The following is a 21,424-nucleotide window of genomic DNA, read 5'->3' on the forward strand; positions in this document are numbered from 1 at the left end:
ACTACTGAGCCCACGTGCCACAACTACTGAGCCCACGAGCCACAACTACTGAGCCTGCGTGCCACAACTACTGAAGCCCGCATACCTAGAGCCCATGCTCCTCAACAAGAGAAGCCACCGCAGTGAGAAGCCCGCGCACCACAACGAAGAGAAGCCCCCGCTCGCCGCAACTAGAGAAAGCCCGCAGGCCCAACACAGCCAAAAATAAATAAATTAAAATTAAAAAAAAAAAAAGGCTTTGAATTATCCTTGAATCTACTCTCCATATTCTTTTCTCTACTTCCTTAACTTGCTTCCTCTGTAGAGTTGTGTTGTGAGGAAACCCAGATCTTTGACTCTAGCGGTTAGCTTTCTTCAGAGCCACAGTTCTTACACAGAACTGCGGACCAGGCTAAACATCTCGACGTGCATGCCACCCGAGTGCCGCCCACTCCATCTCAGGTGGGGCTACCTGTGGAAGGGGACCCTGCCAGGTCAGGCACAAGGTCAGCCCTGCACAAACCTTGGGCTGGTGGTTCCCTTCTATTTGCCTTCAACGTTTCCCAATCAGAATTACTTTTCTTACTTTAGCCTTCCCTGAAAACTGGTCCTCTTCCCGCGTTCCTTCTCTCTGTAGAAGGTAGTAGCCACAGTCAATCTAATTCAGAAGCTCGGGCATCTTGAATTTTTTTCCTTTGTACCCGACACCATATCAAATCCTGTAAAATTCTTTCTGAATCTTTCACAGCTTCCTCCTCTCCTTTCCCTCGGTCACATACTACCTACCCACCTGTATACAGCTGTAAAAATTTCACATCTCATTTCCCTAGTTCCATTCTTCCCTGTTGCCAGTATGACTTGCTCGTATCCGCTCTCAAATCAGGACATCACTCTTCTATTTAGGAACCCCTGAAGGCTTCCCACCGGATTCAGAATAAATCTGTCTCCTTAATCCAGCATGTCCTCCACAGTTAGAGACCCAACACTTCTTCCTAGCACAGTTTCGCCCTGGGTTGTCAGTTCACTGACCCAGGATTACTTATCATACCCGACACTTCCTTCAGCCCCAAAAGCCCTTTCCTCTGCCTCCCTAAAATATCAGTTAAGATTTCCCATGCTATATGATGTTTTCTTGATTTTCTTCTTCCTAATTATCAATAGAATGAGTCGCCCCTAAACTCCCACTGTATTTTGCACTTCTTCCATTACCCACATTCTCAGGGTCTGTGTTGTATTATTCAGACAACCCTCTTTATCCTTAGACTATGAGATCCTGAAGGACAAAGTCTGTTATTTTCTTCGTGCACCATCACTCTCGGACTTCGCTGCACAGTGCTTGACATACAATAGGTGCTTGTTGAAATCAGTTGTCAGTGTAAACACGCACGTCAGTTTTACTAATAGTAATGGGTATAGGGTTGCAAATCTAGGGAAATTGGAAAGGTTGAAAGTATAGAGAAGTACCCTTGCGTATAACATATTGATTTATTTTTAAAGTTTCCCATGCTTTTGAAAGCATTCACAGACTCGATCATGGAACTTTGTGTTTGACACACTGTACCAAGTTCTTCAAGTCTGTAGCCCAGAAGGCCTTGTGATCTATTTGGCTTTATGTTCATATCCATACGATACATCTCATTACCTTGTCCTAACTTAGTGCCACCAGATTCCCTCTTGACCTAACTGAGCTGGATTCTTCTTTCTGCCTTACCCATTTGATGTCTAGTACACAGGCTCAGACCACTGATTCCTTAGTCTTCATTTCTTCCTCAGGCTCAGCACCCCGTCCCCCATCTAATTGGTAGTTAAACTTCTCAACTGACTAACGTATTTTGAGATTTTATCATGTGCCAAAAAGTACCCCGAGAATTTTGTAGCCATTACTATTTAATTCTCATCACAGTTCTGTAAAGTGGGTATATCTACATTTTTTTAATTTATTTATTTTTATTTATTTATTAAAAAATTTTATTTGGCTGCGTTGGGTCTTCGTTGCTGCACGCGGGCTTTCTCTAGTCGCGGCGAGTGGGGGCAACTCTTCGTTCTGGTGCGCGGGCTTCTCAGTGAGGTGGCTTCTCTTGTTGCGGAGCCCGGGCTCTAGGCGTGCAGGCTTCAGTAGTTGTGGCTCGTGGGTTCAGTAGTTGTGGCACGTGGGCTTCAGTAGTTGTGGCTCACGGGTTCTAGAGTGCAGGCTCAGTAGTTGTGGCGCACGGACTTCGTTGCTCTGTGGCATGTGGGATCTTCCCAGACCAGGGCTTGAACCCGTGTCCCCTGCATTGGCGGGCGATTCTCAACCACTGCGCCACCAGGGACGTCCCTCCCCATTTTTTAGATGAAAAACGTTGAGGGTCAGAGAGGTTAAGTGATTTGTTGGAGGGTAACACAGGTGTTTAAAGAAGCACTCTAGGGCTTTTCTCTGCGTCCTTCAAGTATGTTTCTAACATATCATCCTCTATTGCTATTGAAAAACAGACGGGTCTATACAAAGTAGAGGGTTTTCATGGTAACTTTGAGAAGAAAATGCAGTTTGCAGTGTCTGATGTTAGCTTTGCGAATTAACATATATATGAGCGCACACACATGCCTATTTAACAACTAAGATAGACACATATAATCAGGTTTTATGCATTCAATTTTACTGTCAGGTACTTCGAGGACCTTGAAGCAGATGGAAAATGTGCTTCCTATCTTCTATTGAATTGGAAAGTCTTTAGAGAGAAAAGATTACATGGACCTGTGGCAGATGGTCTGGACCGCGTGATGACAACTCTCAGTGTTTCGGGAATGCAGAGCAGAGGAAGATAGGGGAGGAGCGGCCGGGGGTGGGGCTCCCTTCTCACAGTCAGCACTTCACGTCTTCTCTGGTTTGGGGAAGAGGTGAGGACACGGTGTGTCCAGCTAAGGAAGGCTCACAAGCAGGACGTACAAGCTTGGAGCAGGGGCTGGTCAGGGAAAGAAGTCCATGGGGGAATTATGTTGAGAAAGGTTGAATGGGGCATGAAGCAGAGAGCAGTAAAAATCAAAGCGAAACTTGAATTTCCTATGGAAGGGAATATGGAACCATTCAAGTTTATAAAGCAGCCAAGAGACTGAACTAAGGAAGCTAACTCGACATTTTTAATTTTTGTACAAAAGATAGCCTATCTGGGTTCACTAGTCTGCACTCAGCTACCTATACTATTTCAGTCTCATGTGTGCTTTGAAAACTACTTATATTGCTTTAACTTTTGAACCATGCAAATGTTTTTTAAAAGGAATATCAAAAGTATACCAAAGTTGTTAGTTTCCTTAAGTTAATTTAATATTTTAACACATTTTAGCATTTTTGCGTGGTTCAAAAGTCAAGGTCAGTGAGGCATTTGTTACAAAGATACTGGACATGAATAGTCAGTGCCTTAGGAGAGAGAGAGGTTAAAGGGCAAAAAGGCATTAGGCTTAAGCGTGTGTTTTTATCTCTTAAAATATACTCTGGAGGTCTTTCCATATCAGAACACAGAGGGCATCCCCATTCCTTTTTTATGGCTGTGTCATATTCCACTGGATGATCATGAAGGTCGGCTCACCTGAGTGTGGCTGTACTTGTGTTAGAGGTCCTGGAACAGGGCTGGTAGGATCAGGAGTGGACACACCTATGCCTTGGGTACACGGCCTCAGGGTCTCCTCTGTAGGGGTCACACAGTTCTGCACTCACACCAGTGGTACTTATCTCCTCGAGTTTGTCCAGTTGAGGATGTTAAGCTTTGGGGGGGGGGTTTGTCAATAGAACAGGTGAGATACGTTATTTCAAGGTGTTTCCATTTGTGTTTTTTACCATGTGATTCCAGGGTTAAGCATGAATAAAAAGAAAGATGGAGCCATTGACTGAAACAAGAAAATCAGGAGAAAGATCTGATTTGGGAGGGAAGTTTATGAGTCTAGCTTTTAAGCTGTTGTAATCAAGGACAAGGAGCGATGTCAAAGAGAAGGGCAGTGCTGGAGAAACGGCAGGACCCCTGAAGAGGCAGTTTGGAAGTAATCATCATATCATTAAGACTTAATTTAAGCTGTGTTTTCCCTTAAAATTCAGGCAACTTAATGGGAACCGGGGTTATGATAAATGTCACTAAAATTTATTTTCTTTGCAGCGCTTTCATATTTTTGTTCATCAAAAGCAAAATACCAAGTAACACGTATTCTGTGGACACCACGCCATTAATAACAGAGCATGTGAGTAGATAATGCGAACTGCCTTGATCTGGAACATATAATTAAGATAAAAGGAATATGCATGGATTTGAACGCAGATAAGAGGGTAATGGGGTATTTTTTTAAATCAGGGCTATCTGAAATATTTTAGCATATTTTTTATGGCTAGGTCTGTGTAGCAGTCAGTATTTCCACAGTAAAGATGCTCAACAAACACAGAGGTCTACTTATTTTTATTAACGGTAGATCCCTACTAGGAGATGTGCACACAAGCCCATATTTTGGAATAACTTAAGGATTTCTGCAGTACGGAACGCTGAATACTGAAGAGGAACATGAAAGTGACTTTAGAAAGGGGGAGGAAGGAGGTTTTAAAGTAGGATTGGGGGAGGGCAGGGGCCACAGATAAGGCAAAGCCAGGGAAAGGGTAAATCAAGTCACACAAAAGTGGGAATCAGACTTGACTTTCTTCTATTTCTCTTTTCTGCCGTATCCCATTCCACTCAAAGGTGAAGACAGAACGTACGTAAGGAGTCACTGTTTCGACCCTGAAGGACATAAATTAGTCTGGAATAGCAAGTCTAGGTTAAACAGGGGCAACCTTTGCCAGACAGCCCGCCGCGCTAGCGCCGGTGGCTCCGTACACAGAAGTGGTTCCAGGGCAGAGCGCCACGGCCATGAGCACAGACCCCGGCGCCACGGATGCTGAGTGTCCCGTGCGCCTGCCGAGGGCCCAGTGCTGGCTGCCGCCCTTGAAATCGCACCTCCCACCCACACACTGAGGCGCTGCCTCCCTGGAAGTCGCCGCCTCTACTCCTTACTTCAGAATGAATCGTTTCTTCCCCTTCCTTCTTCCCCTATCAAAACTCGTATCAGCTAAGGTGACAGAAACCTTAGTTAAACTGACACTAAAGTCAAATAATAAGTAGCTTAGGTGTTAGAGGAAAGAGATGTATTGATCCGTAGGCCTCTCTGATCAGGGAGATGTTTCAGAGAGAATGAAGGAGTGAGATGGGGAGAAGGTGTCTGGTATTCCTTGCCCCCCTTTAGGGACCCAGATACCTCCTAATCAACTTCCCTGCAAACAAAGGGGGGAAGAAAGGAAAATAAATGCAACTTGGTAAAAGCTGCAGAGTAGGCTAATGGCCTTAGAGTTTTCCATCAAGATGGAAGTATGGAAGCAAACTTAAGTTTAAAGATACATAAAAAGTATTGGTTTCGATGCCGCCGTACGTCACGAGCTGCTCGTGGGGTGAGAAAGCACGATTGCCAAAGGAAAGCTTGATTTAGCACATAACGAAGAATTCAAATGTACAGTAGTTTCTCACATCTTATGAAAGCATTGGGAGTACGGCGTCAAGGGAACTTCAGCTAAGAGACAAAGATGATTACACTCAATAGTAGAAATATTATGAATTTGCTCGTAACTTTTCCTGACTTAGAATATTAGCTAATCTTAAAACAAGGCTGGAAATGTTTCGTTAGCTAATTTAGTTTAAAAATCTGGTTTAAAATACGCCTATTGATCTTAGGTATTCCATAGTAGAAGAGTCTAAGTTCTAACTTCTTTACAAGTTATTAAAATTTGCAAATAAAATGCAAGCATCAATAACTTTTGTTAGCTTTGACAGGTGTATCAAAATAGTCATTTAATAAACTGTGAAAAACATTTAAACAGAGACGTTGCCCACTGCCAGACCATTCTGAGTGAAAGAGAAACAGAATCAGAAACATCTGAGTCTAAAGATGCCCACAGATCAGTATGCAGGGTGACATGGTCATATTTTAAAGTGTGTCTGAGAGAGAAGAGAAAAACACTGAAAATCTTCTTGTCACCAGTGTGGTTATCAATTGAATGCTGTTTTCCTTTTGATTTTTGCCGATGTTTTCAATAGGTGATTAACAAAACTCAAGATCGCGGTCCTGACTATTCCTGGGTGGATAAACTTTCTACAGTGCAAAACCGCTTAGTGTAAGAAGAGGTTCTCTTATTCTGTTTTATATTTGGTTAAAGCAAGAGTGAAGTAATGTTCATCTGAGTTCAAGACGAAAATGGTAACACAAGCTTTGACTTCCTAGCTCCATGGTAGAGAGACTTTCTGGTCGCTTGCTGAATTTTAAGGTACAGAGGGCCTTGGTCTGAGAGCTCCAAGGAATTCCTAAGCCACTGCAGTGTCTCTAGCCAATAAGGAGCTGACAAAAGCAATCTCATTTTGCAGGACTTTCGTGCCTAAAGTAAAAGTAAAGTTAAAAAAAAAAAAAAAAAGAAAGAAAAAGCAAAGTAAAGTAAAACTATAGGCCACAGAGTATAATGGCCAGTATGTTCCCAGCAATCACAATCGAATTAGGTCCACGTCTCCATTACATTACCCAGGATGCTCTCCACTGGAAATCCCTCCACTCATGTGTCAGACAGTTTTATAATCCCAAGATATTTATTGTCAAATATAGTAGAATATTTTGTGTCCGTGTAGGTCCTAGCGCCTACCCCCAATTCTTTGTATCAAGACCAGGAGAGTTAGGCTCAATGACAGCCCTATATTTTAGGGTTTTGGGGGGCTGGCAAAGAAATAAGAGAATGTTTATGTTTTATGTATGAAAATTTTGTATATTTTATATAAGAAATATGGATATGTAATAGTATGTAGCTTGCATTTTTCAGTTGAGGGTTGTTTTAGACTTTCTGTGGTGACACCTCAAGAATAGAAGGCATGTCCTCTGTTAGTATATACAATGACCTCACAGTGGGAAAGAGGCAGTACTGGGCGCGTAATAGATGCTCAATAAATATTTGAATAAATGGAATGAATGAAAGAATGAACTAGCCCACACGCTTTGGAAGAAATAAATATGTTGCTATTTTTGCTTTGGAATAAAACAGATATATCAAACAAAACATGTTTCACAAAGCATTGCCTTTGTTAAGGGAGTATTTGTTAAGAAGAATGTTTTCAGTTGTCCCATTGGCCAGCCTAGTCTCTCAGTCTGGTCTGCGTTTGGGACCCTCCTCCAGGACCAGGTGGTCTAGGCCTCCCCAGGATGCAGGGGTTTCCATCATGAACAGAGCTCACCGGCCACGTGAGTGCCTACCGTCTCCTATTCCCGAAAACACCACTAAAATAGACTTCTTTTTTTTTGGAGGCCGCACCCCGCGGCATGTGGGATCTTAGTTTCCCAACCAGGGATCGAACCCATGCCCCCTACAGTGGAAGCGTGGAGTCTTAACCACTGGACCGTCAGGGAAGTCCCTAAGCATTTGTTTTCAAGCTTGGAAAGGTATGGTTTTTGCCTAAAGCTCTTTCCTGTTTCATGCCATTGTCCTTTGTATTAGGCCAAAGGGATTGTTCCAAAATATTAATCACCTCCCTGCCGAAACCATTGGAAACGCTTGTTTCACGCAGATATGGCCCAAGTCTGAGGGATCAACGTGACCCGAGTGCTTAAGGCAAAACATTTTCTTCTTACAGAAAGTAATGTTTTACCTGAAATATTCAAATTATTTTGTTAGGGATTTCCCTGGCGGTCCAGGGTTAGGACTTGGCGCTTTCACTGCAGGGGGCCCGGGTTCAATCCCTGGTCAGGGAACTAAGACCCCACAGGTCGTCGGCACGGCAAAAGAAAAAAAAAAAAAAAAAAGGTTTCTTAAATTCTGTTATTAAATCAGCACTTCCCCTTGACCATGCCTAAGACATAGGCGAGTCTGTGGATCTCAGTAGTTGTTTTGAACAAACGTGTGTTTGGTCCTTAGTCTATTCTAGTCATTATTATTATCTGTGCTATTGCCACAGAGGGTTTAAAAAAGAAGCATCGAGCACGGTGTCAGTCCACGAATACTGCATAATTTAATGAGAGAGCCAGGTTTATTTATGTCGCCTGTAGAATATGATGGCAGTATTCTCACCTACGGAATGACAATTTATCATGATAATCCATTGCAGCGTCTGTAAATCATGTCCTTCCACCATGAGACGGTGGAGGACTGAAGCTGCATCACAGCAAGGTGGCATCAGGTACCTTGACCCCGCAGGGCACTCCTGGGGCTTTTGCTTGTCACCCCACTTGAGATAGATGGGTGATTGCTACATAATGCCTCGTGATTTCCATTTTGAAGCATGCTTTTGATATGATTCCATGGGTGCGTTTGGCAGAAACATTGCTTTGGGCCCAGATGAATAGTGATTTATTTGTTTTTAAGGGGCTGCAGTCTCGCGGTAATATCTGGAATATTCTATGGATCTACATTTGTGCCAATCATTTACATCAAGGACCACAGCAAGAGAAATGATAGTATATATGCAGGGGCAAGTCAGAACGGTGAGAGAAAAAAGTTATTTTACTTTATAAATACACTCAATACCCACGTTTCTAGTTAAGAGTATAAAAAGAATGGGACTGTGGTAGATACTGGTACATAGATTTGTCGATAAAAATTCAATTAACAGTCAAGTTAAGAAGTGAAAAAAGGGAATTTTATCTGAGCCAAACTGAGGATTATCACCCAGGAGACAGACTCTCAGAAAGCTCTGAGAACTGTTCCGCCTGTTAAAAGGCAAACGCACTGTCATATACTTTTTCGAGAAAAAGGATCGTACATCAAAATGACATACTGATATTTTACATAAAGTTCACCAAGGATACATAGTCCAGGTAAGCAGGTACAAAGGAGCAGCAGGTCACCATGACCTGCTACAGAGCTGGGAAAGAACACTCTTCTTTTCAGAAGTTATTATACATTGGTAGCATCAGAAGCAAAAAAGAAATTGATCTTTACGGTCACGCAAGCACTCCCATTTTGAGAAGCTCCAGTTAAAGTGTAATGCAGAGGCACACCTCACATCAGGGAGGAAGGAAGCCCAGACAGACACAGAGAGAATTTTATGTTTAGATTTTCTCGTCGCGCCTTAAAATAAAATGTCATTTCATCAGATTTGATCTTACTTCGTCATTGCAAGTGGTGAGTTACAAGGGCACGGGAAACTAAACAAAAATAAATAGAGGGCTGTTTGAATATTTTCTTGTGATCTTTACCATACAAATAGAATCAATTTTAGTCAGGATTCATTTCAGCTACTTGGATCTTAACACATGGTTTCTGGCTTTACTGCAAGATTTGGAGATTATTTTCCAGTTTGATGATCTCTAGGAAAATATGTATTCTTCTCCTCCTTAAAAAAAAAAAAAGAAGTGTAGCACATAGTACTTTAAAAGTCAAGTAAAGGTCAAAATACAGCCTGCTTAGTATATTATTTTTCGAGCACAGAGTAACGCATTGACAGGCCCAATGTAATGCTGCCAAATTATCCCAGCTTCTAGAGCTAGAATTAATCTCTCAAGACGTCACTTCCACACAGTGTGTGACAGCCTTCCCTGCAGGCTCCGAAGGAGGTGAGAGTGTCTAATTCAGGATCCTGCGATTATACTGAAACGTGGCTTACGCCCACGAAACGATAAAAGAATGGTATCGTGGTTAAGACAGTTCTGCATCCATGGCGCAGAAAATGAATGTCATCTGTGATCAGATAAGGGAGACTTCTGGAGGGCAAGTCATGAGGGAAAGATTGATGGAGACTCTGGGATTTGAACTCTAAACGAGCAGATAGACTTTGAGCGACTACCATGGTCTGTTTCTTCCTTTTTACATTCAGCCCCACGAACAGTACCCAAGCTTTGATTAATTTCTGTCTTCTTTTAAAGATTTTATACAAATACCTTTTGTATTTTTATTCTTTTCATTTTAAAGGATAAAAACTGATAAAAATAGAATAACATAGGATAAATTAAGAGAGAAGGAAAAAAGAGTGACAAAACAAAACAGAGCCACGAATGAGTCGAAAAACTGTGCTACACTTGCACACTTGCTAGTAATGAGTCATAATTTGGCTCCAAGATTTCTTACAGCCACAAAGGAAATCAGATCAGTCCCAGAATTCAGCAGACACAAGACAAAAACAACTAATTGTTCAGGAGTTACAGCTGTTCTTGGTACTGGGACATAATAAACAATGTCCTCAACAATCTCTTTCCAAAAACAGTACAATCAGTTCTTAGGGATCTTTCTTATGACAACTCAAATGTCGTCTGATAGAGATACACTTTATTCCAATTTATTCACAAATAATGCAAGGGGGCATATTTTTTTAATGTGACTTATTTAACAATCACATAAATAGTATATGCTCTGTGCTGGGCACTGTTCTAGTTACAGTAATAACTCAAGTGACCCTCCTAGCAACCTTACTGGTTGGATACCATTATTATTCCGGTTTTACAATTGAGAAAATTAAGACAGAGATAGAGTAGGTAACTTACCCAAGTCTCCAAGTTAGCAAGTGGTAGATTGATGAGTCCCACCAGGTTGTCAGTGTTTTAATCACTAGATTATGCTGCCTTTTCTGGTGGTCTTTGGGTGGATGTGTTGTTGTGATATGACTCAGAAGTAGGATTTAAGACTTTAGAAGAGACAAACCCTCTGACTTTCAAGATTTTCTGGCTACACGGGGCCACTCATCTTTCTCCAAATTTAGTTGAGAGAAACATTGAGCCCAGTGTGACCTTCCCAGCCAAGAACCTGCATTACACAGTCCCCCGTGTAATTAGGTTTATAGAAAACAAATAAAATCCTCTTTGGAATAACTTCCTGAATATCCTTCTGTATAGCTGCCTGGGTAACTGCCATCTGCAGCCTGGAAGCTTGTCTCCAGATTGATCAATACACCATATAAAATTAGCACTTCTAAAATTTTTTTACACACCATCCCCCAACTACAGTCTACTTGGAGATTTGCTACAATGGCTATAGCCATCAGTAAAATTAGGTCAGATACCTGTTCTTAAAAAAGGAGATATTAACTTTATATTCACATAATGTTTGTCGTTTCTTATTTAGATTTCCAAGATAATCATAAAAGCCAGTCTTTTAGATTTGATTATAGTAACTAACTTCTTACTATTTTAAATATGTCAATTAAAATTCTGTATAAATAACATGTAGATGATAAAATAGAATTAATGCTTCCTGTACACTTAAGGTTGATTTGAGTGAGTCTGTTTTATTCTTAGAACTCTAGATATATTTGAAATGACTAAACTGATATGCCTTGAGAGTTTTCTAACCTGTATTTCCAGATTTAGACTACGTTTTTGCACACTTCAGCGGCATCTTCCTTGCAAGTACAGTCTACTTTCTGGCCTACTGTATAGCCATGAAAAATAATCCTAAACTATATCCCAAAGCAGTCTTGCCAGGTAAGAATATTAATGACAGAAACTCTTCTTCCTCCGTGAAAGTATCATGCCCTATTCATTTAGCTTGAATAATCGTCTTCTGGAAACCAAGCCATTCTGTGTGTGTCTGTGTGTCCGTTTTTGTGTGTCTGTGTGTGTATGTGTTCATTCCCTCAGTGACTCTGGCCCAGTTCACCACCAAATATGAAGGATTTAAAAACCATGAAACTGGGTTTGAAATGCCAAGTCATTACTACAGCACCTAGAATTTGAACAATGAATCTAAGATTGTTTCCTGTGCTGAAACATCTTGTGTGTTGAGGGTCAGACTTTAGTATTTCTTCTTCACCAACTAAGGATGTATGTTAAAAGTCAGGGTCCTGGGGCTCTCTCTATATTTTTATTTATCTATCTATCTGTTTATTTATGGCTGTGTTGGGACTTTGATGCTGCCCTCGGGCTCTCTCTATTTGCAGTGATCAGGGGCTACTCTTTATTGAGGTGCATGGGCTTCTCATTTTGGTGGCTTCTCTTGTTGCAGAGCACAGGTTCTAGGCACGTGGGCTTCAGTAGTTGTGGCTCGTGGGCTCAGTAGTTGTGGCGCACAGGCTTAGTTGCTCCGCAGCATGTGGGATCTTCCTGGACCAGGGATCAAACCCGTGTCCCCTGCATTGGCAGGCGAATTCTTAACCACTGCACCACCAGGGAAGTCCTGTATGTATTTTTAAAGTGTCAACAAACACAAATCTCCAGTCACTTGGGAAAATAAACATTTTCTCCAAAAATTTAGGGGAAATTATTTTAAAGTTTAAAAAAGTTATGTTAAATGCACATGCTTTTGGATTTAATCAGTTAGGCATTGGTAAAAAAAAAAGTGTATATACAATGAAAAGTTATAATTTCTCACTTATTTAAGAGTTTGCTATAATTCAATATGGAATATAGATCCACAAGTAAAATTTTTTAAAGAACAAAATAAAGCATATGTCAGAGATTCACTCTGAGTGCCTAATTCATTGAAGCCAAGTGTGCCACTGTACCACTATACCATTTTAGAAAATGGTAGAATATTTACTGAATGCCTAGCTAAAGTATCAAAAATTTTAGCTGATATTTTTATTCAAATTCTAGGAGTCTTTTTCGCCTTAGCTAAGCATCATTCTGAATTTCACAGATTTTTATGGTCATGGTTTAGAGTAAATGGTGTTTGCAGAATATGTTCAGACCCAGTATCTTCCCTGGGTCCCCCTCCACTACCCAATCTTTACCTCAACTACTATTTTGGGTACTTGATTTCATGTCAATAAGGTAAAAGGTGATCTTTATACCCACAGCAGTGAAGAAAAGAGCAATCATGTGGTTTCCAAAATGGTCCCAAAACATGGCTAAACAACCCATGTTGGCCGTCAGTGTTGATAGGAGTGTGTTGATCTGAGCACTCGAACATTCCCGCTCTCCCTGGAGCGTGGATTTTCCAGGAGGGGAGGTGGTTGGTAAACGTGCGGTGCGTGTGTGTTTCAGGATTCCTGTCTGGAATACTCTGGGCCATTGCTACCTGCTGTTGGTTCATAGCGAATCACTCCCTCAGCGCTGTGGTCAGTTTTCCAATCATCACTGCTGTAAGTAGCTGAACTGCTTTTCCAAATTTTTGTTTTTCAAACGTAAATCTAATTTTTCTCAAGCATTCTTAGTGAATCACTGAAGGCTGTCACGGAGTTTGATTTTTCAGGAGTATAATTAGTATAACAGATTCATGTAGATAAACTGATACCCTCTAATCTCATGTCCTTGATCTCTAAGGGAATATTGCTAACCTCATTTTAGCAGGTTTGTTCATCTTTGATACCCTTGCAGTTTTTGTTTGGTCGCTTTACCTAATTTCGTTTGGGATACATTGTAATTTGCTATTGATAACAATATTCATCTCTATGTAACAGTTTATAGATGTAAAAAATGCTGTTGTGTGTATTATCACACTTGAATCTCATGACAGCCTTGTGAGACAGAAAGTATTTCAGCCCCTGTTCACAGGGCTCGTCAATATTTTAAGGAAGGCTTTCAGAAAGTGCTGAAGCCAAGTATTGTCTCTGGATGGTGCCATTTATCATGCATTCGTAATGCAGTTTCCTTCATCTGATTTTTTTAGGTGCCAATCATGTAGCGCATAGGTAACAGAAAAACAAAAATGTTTCTTTTGACAGAGGCAGGACAGGTATTGTCAGGCTTGTCCCCATTTTGAAGATGAGAAAATTGAGGCAATAGCTGACAGAGTCGTCTGAAAGAACATGGCTATGTGGACATCTCAGGGCTTCTCAGGAGAGAATTTCTTGTATGCAGGGCTACATTTTGCCTTTAGTCTAGAATCCAATGTAGAATGTTTCAGGTTCCTTATGGTACTAGGACCGACACACACACACACACACACACGAATTCATTGCTTTAACGTTGAGCTCTTATTTCTACTCTAGTATCTTAGATTGTTAAGTTGTTTACCTGCCTCCCTGTTTCCTAAATCATCAACGTAAACAAAATTTGCCTAAAACATTTTAGCAGCACACCTGTGCAAGCCTACAAAACTGATATTTTTAAACACATTGTCTGGTCTAAAATACAATTGCATAAGAGTTTGAAACATCCTTAAATTTTAATTTAAATCTGCGTTTCAAACAGCATATTTTGACAGTTCTGTGTTCATAAAACTGTTGGCTTTATTTTTTATTTGAATTTAGTGGTACACTAAAGTGAACTATTTCAATAGGTTAGGTTTTTTTAATTTAAGGGGCTCACATTTTGACATTCTTAATTTCTATTGAGGGAAAATATTATCACAATTGAGCAAGTTATAAGGAATATTTTTAAGTTGAAGTCCTCATCATTGGAATGGCAAAAGACCCAAATTTTTTCACAGAAAGGGTTTGTTTCTCATTATTTCAAAGGTATTTAATGCTAGAAGTGACCATATAACAGGAAAATGTAATGGGCAATGGGGTATATCACTTACCAGTGAAATGCTTAAAAGTAAATTTGTAGAGCAAAGTATACAGTACGATATGCACCTCGACTAGGGATGCAAATGTTATTTGACAGTCATATCCCACTACATAAGGAGGAGTGACACATTAAAATAGATGCAGTCATTAATCACATCAAATTTAAACGTTGTCACATGATAGTGATTTTGTCTTTCAATGAAGTTATATTCTTGAACAAACGTGGATTCTTCAAAACGAGTTTGAAGCAACTTTTTGTATAAAATACGCATATAGAATTAAGTCACACAAGACAAACAGAAATACAAACACAAACAGAAAATGAAAACTATGATAAAAGTGAGAAAGTAAGCAAATAACAGAGAGTAAATAGTTATGTGATTAAACATTGTTTTGCTTTTGCTTGCAAAAGGGGGTGAGACAATGTGATAACTAATTCTTTTTAACTGGTAACATTATTTCCTCAGAAAAGACCAGTTATTTTCTAACACTAATTTTTTTTTTGCTTTTGTTTTTGAAACACTAAATTCTTAATAGAATTTATCCTATGGGGCCCTATACAGGGGACGTGGAACAATAATAAATAATATTCTTCACAAAAATTTTATAGTAGATAGAGATATGGTATTACTCCTACTGTTTCTTGTATTAAGTTATGGTAAAGACTTAGGACAAGACATTAAAGCCTAATTCAGTGGAAATAAATGGCTGAGGCAGGTGGGGTGTAGGCAAAGGGCCGGTGGAAGTGGTCACTGTGGCATTTGGAGACTCGCCCATCAGAAGGATGATTCTCAAACACTGTGATGAAAGCAGGCGTCTCACTCACCAAGTGTGGCTTCCTCTGGCCCCTGAGGATTGTTTCCAGGAGGGACAGGTATTTCTGGAAGGTGAGGGCCTAGGTCTTTATTGCTACTGGGCTCTTGCTTGGTTTCACTGTCATTAGTTCAAAGACAGCCTTATCTGTATGCAGAAAAGATTTGGCCCTGCCCTTCAGGATCTTACCTTCTTCTTTATTTTATTTTCATGGTAGAGCTAGATTGGTTTTAATTTTAACTTTTTTTGCTGGAAAATTTCAAAGACACCCATCACCGAGCTTTAACAATTATGAATGTGGTCAGTCTTGTTTCATCAAGAGTACATTTTTCAAATCCCAGCAGCCTACTACCCTTCTTCCCTAGGACTTGTATTTCCATTCTTAGGACCCATTGGTGACTAGACCGAGAGTTCCTTGAAAGCAGCATCTACATTGTTTATTGGCAAATATTCAATTAAAAAGAAAAAAAGAAAAGGAAAAGAGAAAGAAAGAAGGAAAGCCCACGTAGCAGGACAAAGGGCTGGGTTCCTCCCAGTGTTCCTCAAGGAACTGAACGGCCGGATCAGCTTCTCAGGAAGGTGAAGCCTCTCCAGACGGCTCAAGCTCACCTTCTTTTCCAAGGCTGATTTATAAATGTGTAATTTGTACTCATTCACAATAGAAAAATACACAATCCCAGTGCCAAAACAGTCGTGACTCTTATTTAAGATGCCCTTCTTCGTTGACTGTCCTTTGCCAAATCAGGGTCTGTGCACACTTAGACTTCTGCTTGGGTTACACCTAGCAAAGCACTGCTTCCAGTAACCACAGTGCTCCTTGCAATAACTCTGAGGCCATGTCTAAGCTCATATTTAGAAAGTCATCAGCCAGAAAGCTTCAGAGGTCAGTGGTACCTCTTGGTATTGTCTTCTCCCATGTACTCTGAAGGGATTAAAGAGGATAAAATTCTTGAGCGATTGGCATGATAGCATTAATATTTACACCCTATTCTACCATTTCCTCCCATCCTGCCCCAAGTCACTATGAAACTGCTAAAGGGCCCAGGTGCTTCTTGTTCGGTTTGGATTTTGAGGCTTAGGACCATATGTCATTGGTAGAAGACAGTTCCTTTGACCTATTTCTCTGGCTCTTTTGATCTTGACTTTTCCAGATCCCAATAAACAGAGAGTAATGTGTTCCTATTGCTTTGCTCACCTGCCAGGAGTGGAGTCCAGCTTTGCTGAACCAGTCATGTAGACAGTTGGGAGTGGTGGAGGGGAAAACAGGCTGGGATTGTTTATTTGAAACCCTTCCAGAGGGTGTGCAGGGCTTGAAAAGGAATCGTCAAAATGCCGATACAGTACACCTTCTACACAAATCTAAATTCTGTTTCCTTTTCAAGCCCTGCACACACTCTGGAAGAGTTTCAAATAAACAGCCCCAGCCTGTTTTCCCCTCCACCACTCCAACTGCAATTAATCTAAATTCCAATGTTTTCCTTTCTCAGCAAAAAAAATTAATAAACTTTAATAGCTTAAAGTTTTCAGATTGCAGAATCATCCTTTTTCCATCTCATTTCTTCTCTTTTGTGCTATATTATCTCATTCCTGTCTTTGTCTCCTGCTCACTAACCTGTTGTTTACTTTTCCTTCCACGGTTTTTCCATCTTCCCATAATGCTATCTGTAGCATTCACTAGAGCATAATGTGAGACACAGCTGATTACTGTGCGGTAATATCAGCTAAAGAGAACTTTAAAGTACATGCTGCTCCCATAGGCACATTATTTTTCAGGTCCAAAAGAATATACTAAAATTTCTTTAGTTATGATATTATCTAATGCCAAAGGAAGTTATAAGTTTATTCATACACTCTTTCCTCTTAAGCCCATTTCTAGAATCCTAAGGAAGTAGTTCACTAGAAAAAATAAACTATTTGCTTATTAAAATATTTTATTATAAATCACATGAAAGAAACACACTGTATGGCATAAAATATTATAGCATCATCAAAATAATAAAAATGAAAACCATAAAGAAAAAAAAGGAAAAAAGTCTTCATTTTTTCACCTAACGCTACTTAGTTTAACTCAATGTTGAGCTCAGATCGAGATTATGAATAGTTTTTCCTGACAATATTCTTATATTGTTTTTACAATAGAAGTTTATTTGAGGAAAGTGTCAGGTCAGCTCTCCACCTTACTGTATTTGTGTAGAGTACAGTCACAGAAAAATAACCAATTTAAACAAAGTTCTTATTTTTATTTAAGGGTCCAGGATTTGTAGCTGCAATGTGGGGTGTCTTCATGTTTAAGGAAATACAGGTATGTACACGAAAGGTGTAGGTCCAGTTGAGAAGGGTATTTAATACTATGTGTTATTTTCTGAAAATTGCATGCAACACGAATGAATTTGACAGGTCAGGTGTTCAAAGTGCTATTATCTCTAACTAGGAAAGAAAATATTAACGATAGGACAATTATCATGAACATGTTTTTCTCCACCCCAACTTCAGGGAAAAATGCTTTAGTTGACTTTATTTTCCTGTAAGAGATTTTGGTTAAATAATCCAATAAAATATGATAGAGGGGAAATTTTATCTAGTGTAAAATATGGTAGATAAACAAGATGAAAGATTTTTTATCCCAAAGATTAAAATATCTCTGAGGCAAATGGAATTTGGGAATATATTTTCTGTTGGCTCTCATGCCTCCCAAGGTCCTCCATATCCAACCACCAAATTTACAGGAAAACAGTGTGGTAACAGGTGACAACTACCTCTTCCCTCTCGAGTGTAAATGGTGCTGACATTTTTCTTTTTTTTTTTTAAATTTATTTGGCTGTGTTGGGTCTTTGCTGCTGTGCACGGGCTTTCTCTAGTTGTGGCAAGTGGGGGCTGCTCTTCGTTGTGGTGCGTGGGCTTCTCATTTTGGTGGCTTCTCTTGTTGTGGAGCACAGGCTCTAGGTGCACAGGCTTCAGTAGTTGTGGCACGGGGGCTCAGTAGTTGTGGCGCACGGGCTTAGTTGCTCCGCGGCATGTGGGATCTTCCCGGACCAGGGCTTGAACCCATGTCCCCTGTGTTGGCAGGCGGATTCCTAACCACTGCACCAACAGGGAAGCCCCCAATGGTGTGGACTTAAAATTGCATTTATCAAATAGTTCTAGGATGTGTGTGTGTATTCTCATTAAAAATTGTTTTAGGATTTTTTCCCCTTTACCTTTATTTGTGGAAAGAGTCTTCAGTTGAGCAATCTATGTGAATAGTATTTTGTAATAGTTTTTACTAAAAAAAATATATAAACTAGAGACACTGTCAAGGCATCATGAGTATAATACTTTTTGTCTTAATAAGCAGCAAATAATTCCTATTTCTAAGAAGATCTGATGTTGCTAATCTCTGGGAGCCATAAAGTGAACATGTCACTGGATAATTCTTAGAATGATTATTCAGCTTTACATTTAAAACATCATTTCATTCATTCCAAATGAAATGTTTTGACTTAGAAAGCCATAAGATGTTAATACAAGTAAGATTTTCAGATTGAAGAAGTAATAAATTTGTTTAGAAGATATTTGGATAATGATCTTAATTTTTGTGTTTTTAAATTTACAAGACAATTTAAAACAGTTATAGACCCATAAGTTACTTTTGTGCACATGTTTCTTACTTATTTTAGTTAGGGTTGCTTTCCACAGAAAGTAATTCTATGCCCAAGGCACGCTGTAAATCTCTTTGCAAATATTTCATCCGCCTCCTGAAGGATAATGATTTCTATTTAAGAATTGGGTATTATCCAGCATAACACTCTGAAGCCTTAGAAAAGAACGAGTAAGTAACCATAGCTTATTTACAACTATAGATATAAATAAGCACAAACTAAGAATAGATTTATTATGAAGCATTTAAAAATTATTTTAGTCACTACCACAGTAATAATGATACTGAATTTAAAATCTTCTTCCCTAGATACAAGAACTCCCTTGAGAGAGAGAATCCCTAACCATTGGCCTCGTGTTACTTCTTCAGAGTCCTCTAAAAAGACACTAAGCACATTCAAAGAAATGTTTTTTTAAGACACCTTTTAAAAAAACAGCTCAGACCAAAGAGAGGAGGAACTTTTAAAAATGATAAAACATGACCAAGTAGGGTTTAATTTAGGAATGCAAGGATGGTTCATAATATGCAAGTTAATTAATGTAATTTATTATACTATTAGATAAACAGAAAGAAACTCTGACAATATATATTCAAAAGGCATTTACTAAAATTAAAAACCAGTTTTTAATTAAGAAAACAACCTCTTACAATAGTAGAAACCTCTTACAAATAGGAGGAAGCTTTAGTTGATACAAGATGTCTATCAAAAACCAATAGCATATACGTAACTAAGGTGAAACATAAGAGTTCTCTGCCAATTCTATCTCAATAGAACTGAAAAAATAAGAGTTCTCTGTAAGTTGGAAGTCGTAGATTTTCCATCATTGCTATTATTCAGTATGTTCTGGAGATCCTAGCCAGTGTGATAAGATAAAATTAAGAAATAAGAGGACTAGATATAGGAGAGAAAATTGTCATTTGCATATAACATTCTCTTCTTTAAAAATTTAAGAGTATCAGCTGAAAATCTTGAGACCCAATAAGATCATTTACTAAGGCACTGAAATATAGGATAAATATTAAAGCAATAGCTTTCCAATATGCCACCAAGGACCAATTAAAAAGAGGAAAATAAATGCTATTAATATCTACAAAAATTATAAAAATAAAAGAAAATAATTAACAAGAAATGTGCTGGATTTATAAAGTCTTTTCCTTTACTGCAGAAGTTTACTACAAAACATAAAAGACTATCAGAACAAACAGGAGACTCATATATCCCTGATGGAACAGCTCACTATGGTTTAGGCAGCACCTCCAATTACATTCAGTGTAATTCAGATAAAATCCCAGTGTGTCTGATCTGCAGATTTGAGAGTGAGTGCAGAAGTTTGGCCAAGTATGTAAGTACAAATAGAGAGAGGGCAAAGCTGAAAGCACAGCGAGTTTTGCTGACCTTTTAACCCTAGTTTAAAAAGCCTTACAAATCTGTCTACAAACAGAACTTAAGGTGTGTCCGGGCGATACTTATTCAATGCAGATACTGAGTTGCCTCTCGACAGCAACTTTAAAGGGAAGTTTTAAATACTTCCCATGCCAACGAGTTTAACAAAGAGTTATCAACTAGACAGTGATACCAAAATCCTATCTGAATTTTTAAAATTATTTTTCTTAAAAAGAAGATAAAACCGTAGAGGAAAACAAAACCAAAACGTTTATCTTTATGACTCATAGGTCCTATCAGCTATGTCTTGAAGCAGTCCTCAAAGACACATATTTAAAAGTCTACAACCTGGAGCAATAAGGACTTAATCGGAGATCCAAGCACTTTTTGTGTGAAAGAGTTTAACGATTTTATTTCATTTTAATAACATCAGTGCTCTGGTTTGTCTGCTTTGCCCTTGAGACATTCTTTTATATCTGATATCTGTTCTTCTTTGGGAAGTTTGTTTTAGAATCTTATATTTAGCTATTTTAAACTAGACAGACATTATATTTTTAGCAACACATTTTAGTCAGTGTGTCCACAGTAATCCCAGTACAGGGGATTGTTAGCACAGCAATTTACAGGTCCGTGGCAACGCCCAGATAAAGAATGAGATGATTTGTCATTTTAGTAGCTGTCTCAGAAATCCAAGTTAAACACTTTTTTTGCTTTGGGAAGGAATGTTAGCATGATCTTTCTAAGAGTCAACATTCATTTTGGACAAAGGAAAACTATTTTGCCCAAATATAATCAGTCTTTTTATCTAGGACACTAGGCAGTTTGGACAGATTCTTAACCTTAAAAGGGAAAAAAATTTACCCCCTAAGAACATTGTTCTTCTGTCTACATAGACAATAAAATAGAGAGCTTATGAAGTGTTCACATAATTAGGTGGTAAAGTGCTGATAAGTGAGGCCCCATATATTGTTTTTTCTTATTTCAGTGATTGCATCAATTGGCTACTTCACAAAGCACATTTGGAAATTGCCCGAGGGTATCGATTCTTTGAACAAATATTTACTGAGCGCCCACTCTGCACCAGTACTGGTATCCAGGCAAAGGCTGCAATCTTTAAGACTAAGAAAAATGTCAGGGACCCTTAACGCCTTCATGAAGGAGTGAGAGAGAGAGAGAGAGAGAGAGAGAGAGAGAGAGAGAGAGAGAGAGAGA

General features: G+C 39.3%; 1 protein-coding gene across 1 annotated transcript in view; it reads left to right on the forward strand.

Annotated features, from left to right (window-relative positions):
• Window positions 1-21,424, forward strand: part of TMEM144 (transmembrane protein 144) — a 33,495-nt gene that overhangs the window by 10,407 nt on the left and 1,664 nt on the right. The window contains exons 5-10 of the mRNA XM_007101323.1: window positions 4,104-4,185; window positions 6,060-6,136; window positions 8,360-8,478; window positions 11,290-11,409; window positions 12,910-13,007; window positions 17,440-17,493. Coding sequence (XP_007101385.1) covers window positions 4,104-4,185; window positions 6,060-6,136; window positions 8,360-8,478; window positions 11,290-11,409; window positions 12,910-13,007; window positions 17,440-17,493 — 550 coding nt within the window. The remainder of the gene's footprint in view (window positions 1-4,103; window positions 4,186-6,059; window positions 6,137-8,359; window positions 8,479-11,289; window positions 11,410-12,909; window positions 13,008-17,439; window positions 17,494-21,424) is intronic.

The sequence above is a fragment of the Physeter macrocephalus genome, chromosome 7 (assembly GCF_002837175.3).
Source record: "Physeter macrocephalus isolate SW-GA chromosome 7, ASM283717v5, whole genome shotgun sequence".
NCBI lineage: Eukaryota > Metazoa > Chordata > Mammalia > Artiodactyla > Physeteridae > Physeter > Physeter macrocephalus.